This window comes from Vombatus ursinus, unplaced genomic scaffold (assembly GCF_900497805.2).
Source record: "Vombatus ursinus unplaced genomic scaffold, bare-nosed wombat genome assembly UNPS02014863.1, whole genome shotgun sequence".
In the NCBI taxonomy this organism is placed as follows: Eukaryota; Metazoa; Chordata; class Mammalia; order Diprotodontia; family Vombatidae; genus Vombatus; species Vombatus ursinus.
Window position 1 is genome coordinate 40,830,717 of NW_020954641.1, and position 2,254 is coordinate 40,832,970.

At 39.0% G+C, this 2,254-nt stretch overlaps 1 protein-coding gene across 5 annotated transcripts in view; it reads left to right on the plus strand.

Annotated features, from left to right (window-relative positions):
- The window catches only part of DIAPH1 (diaphanous related formin 1), an 84,906-nt gene that overhangs the window by 41,219 nt on the left and 41,433 nt on the right, over positions 1–2,254 (plus strand). For all 5 annotated transcript variants that reach the window (XM_027841954.1, XM_027841955.1, XM_027841956.1 and 2 more), the window contains one exon: positions 1,776–1,840. In XM_027841954.1, coding sequence (XP_027697755.1) covers positions 1,776–1,840 — 65 coding nt within the window. The remainder of the gene's footprint in view (positions 1–1,775; positions 1,841–2,254) is intronic.

A 2,254-nucleotide genomic window follows, 5' to 3' on the forward strand; every position in this document is an offset into this window, starting at 1 on the left:
CTTCCTTCCTTCCTTCCTTCCTTCCTTCCTTCCTTCCTTCCTTCCTTTCTTTCTTTCCCCTCCTCCCTTCCCCCCCCCCAATCTGTCTTATTGCTTTGTCTTCAGGAATATCACTTTGGCAAATCTGTGGCAAAAGTATTGGATTAGGGAGAGTCTTTAGGCAGGGAGACCTAGGAGAAGGCTGTTGCAAAAGGTTTAAAAAAATAGGACATTTATCCTGGGATTGGGTAGATTACATTAGTAGTTGTAAACATTTGGCCATCAACACATTATCCTTACTTTGGTGCTACCATTTAAAGGAACAGTAATGGACAAGGCAGCTTTCTGCTACAAGCCCATAGAACATTTTTCCGTTTGAAGTAGAAACTAATCTAAATGTTGATACTTTCTCTGTATGAACAAGGTAATTGAAAGCACCTGGCTGAGGTGCCACACATGTGACTGGGAATAATAGCAGATTCTGGAAGCTAGAAATGCAGCACTCAAAGGAGCTCCTTCCTTCCTTAGGCTTGGATTTTGTAGTCAAGACCCTTCTCCCCTTAGAGCCAAGACAGTTGGATAAATTAGCCAGATAGATGATAAGATTAAGTGGGTCTCAAAGTAGTTTATCCAGGCCCTTCACAATTTGCTAAAGGGTAAATCTGACATATTATTTTAGAGTCCAGAATTCTATGTGCCTGGTTCTCTTTATATCCTTAGAACCAGGATGAAGTGATGAGCTTGAACATCTGGGAAGTGGGTTAACCTGTTAGGACTTTAGTTGGGAGTCATATCTTTACATCTACAAATGCTTAATAGGAAAATGATACCGTTTGTCACAAAGAAGACAAAAGTGAATTGGAATTAGGAAGTTATTCTTAATCTTTTGGGCATTGTGAGCCTTTTAATCACAGGACAGAGGATGAATTCCAGTGGGAGTTTTGTTCTTTATGTGTCTGTTCCTATGGGGGGAGCATCAGCATCCGTGAGCTTCTTTAAAAGAAGTGATGAATATCAAACTGTGTTCTTAATGAGGGAGACCATATGAAAGCAGGTGATCTACTTACTGAATTTCTCAGTTGTTGCTGATGTCATGATTCTTTATGTAAAGAGCTATATTATATTCTTATCACCAAAGTTTAAATATAAAACATCTCCATTGTAAATTTTTTTTTACCAGAAATTTGTAATAAGCAGTGCCATAAACCACTCCTTCCCCGCTCAACCATCTTCCCTCCCCACAAAGTAAGGCTATTGAACTAGTCCAAGTTAGAGCCTAATCTTGGGTAGTAGCTGTGTGAATGGAGAAAAAGGGTTGGGTATGAGATGTTCTGGAGATAGAATTAGCAAGACTTCAGCAACTGATTAGGTATGTGGGTGGATAAGAGAAAATGACAGGTTGAGAGATGACTGAGGTTTTTGAACCTGTGTGATTAGAAGAATAATAATACCCTCTATGGAGATAGGAAATAAAAGTGAGAGGAGATGTGGTTCTAGATCCAAACAGTTTACTGGCCTTTCTCCCTGTCTTTCTTCCTTTCTCTTCCTAACTTTTACACATACATTCACAACTTTGAACCTAGGGTAGGATTGGGAGGTACTCCAGTAGATTCTAGACGGTGATGCTTTATATGTGAAACTGGGGATTATAAATCTGTTTAGGTTGAATGTAATGGGGGAAAAGGGATCTGCTCTTTAGAATACATTTCAGAGGATATTAGAAGGATTCTTGTTTAGGATAGAATGAGAGAACAGAGAGAATTGGAAATTTTATTTCTTTTTTTCTTTTTTTCCAGATCAAATGATTGATAAAACAAAAGTGGAGAAAACTGAGGCCAAAGCTACAGAGTTGGAAAAGAAGGTGATTATGAAGAGCCAGAGAAGGTTTACTTAAAGCACTTCCATCTTCTTTTTGTCTGAGAGTTAGTCTTAGTTGCCTAATCCACTAGTTTGCTCTTTTCCTCCATCCCTACCTACATATCTACCCCTCCCCCTTCCCCAGTCATTTTGGTGAGGTTGGCACACAATTTGGGTCCATGGAAAGAGTCCTGTCTTAGGGCCTTATTTAGCTGCTTAGTTTAGAAAGCATCATGGGTATGGATAAGTAGAAATAGTACTGTTCTTATACTGTTTTCTTTCCTGGGCCATCAACACAATAGATATGACAAATGGTTGACCCTAAATAACTGCTCCCTTTGGTAACATTGGCATTCCTAGTTTTCTTCCTTTGGAACAATAAGGTCCTGAATAGGACTGAATTTTTTTTTTTTGGTGG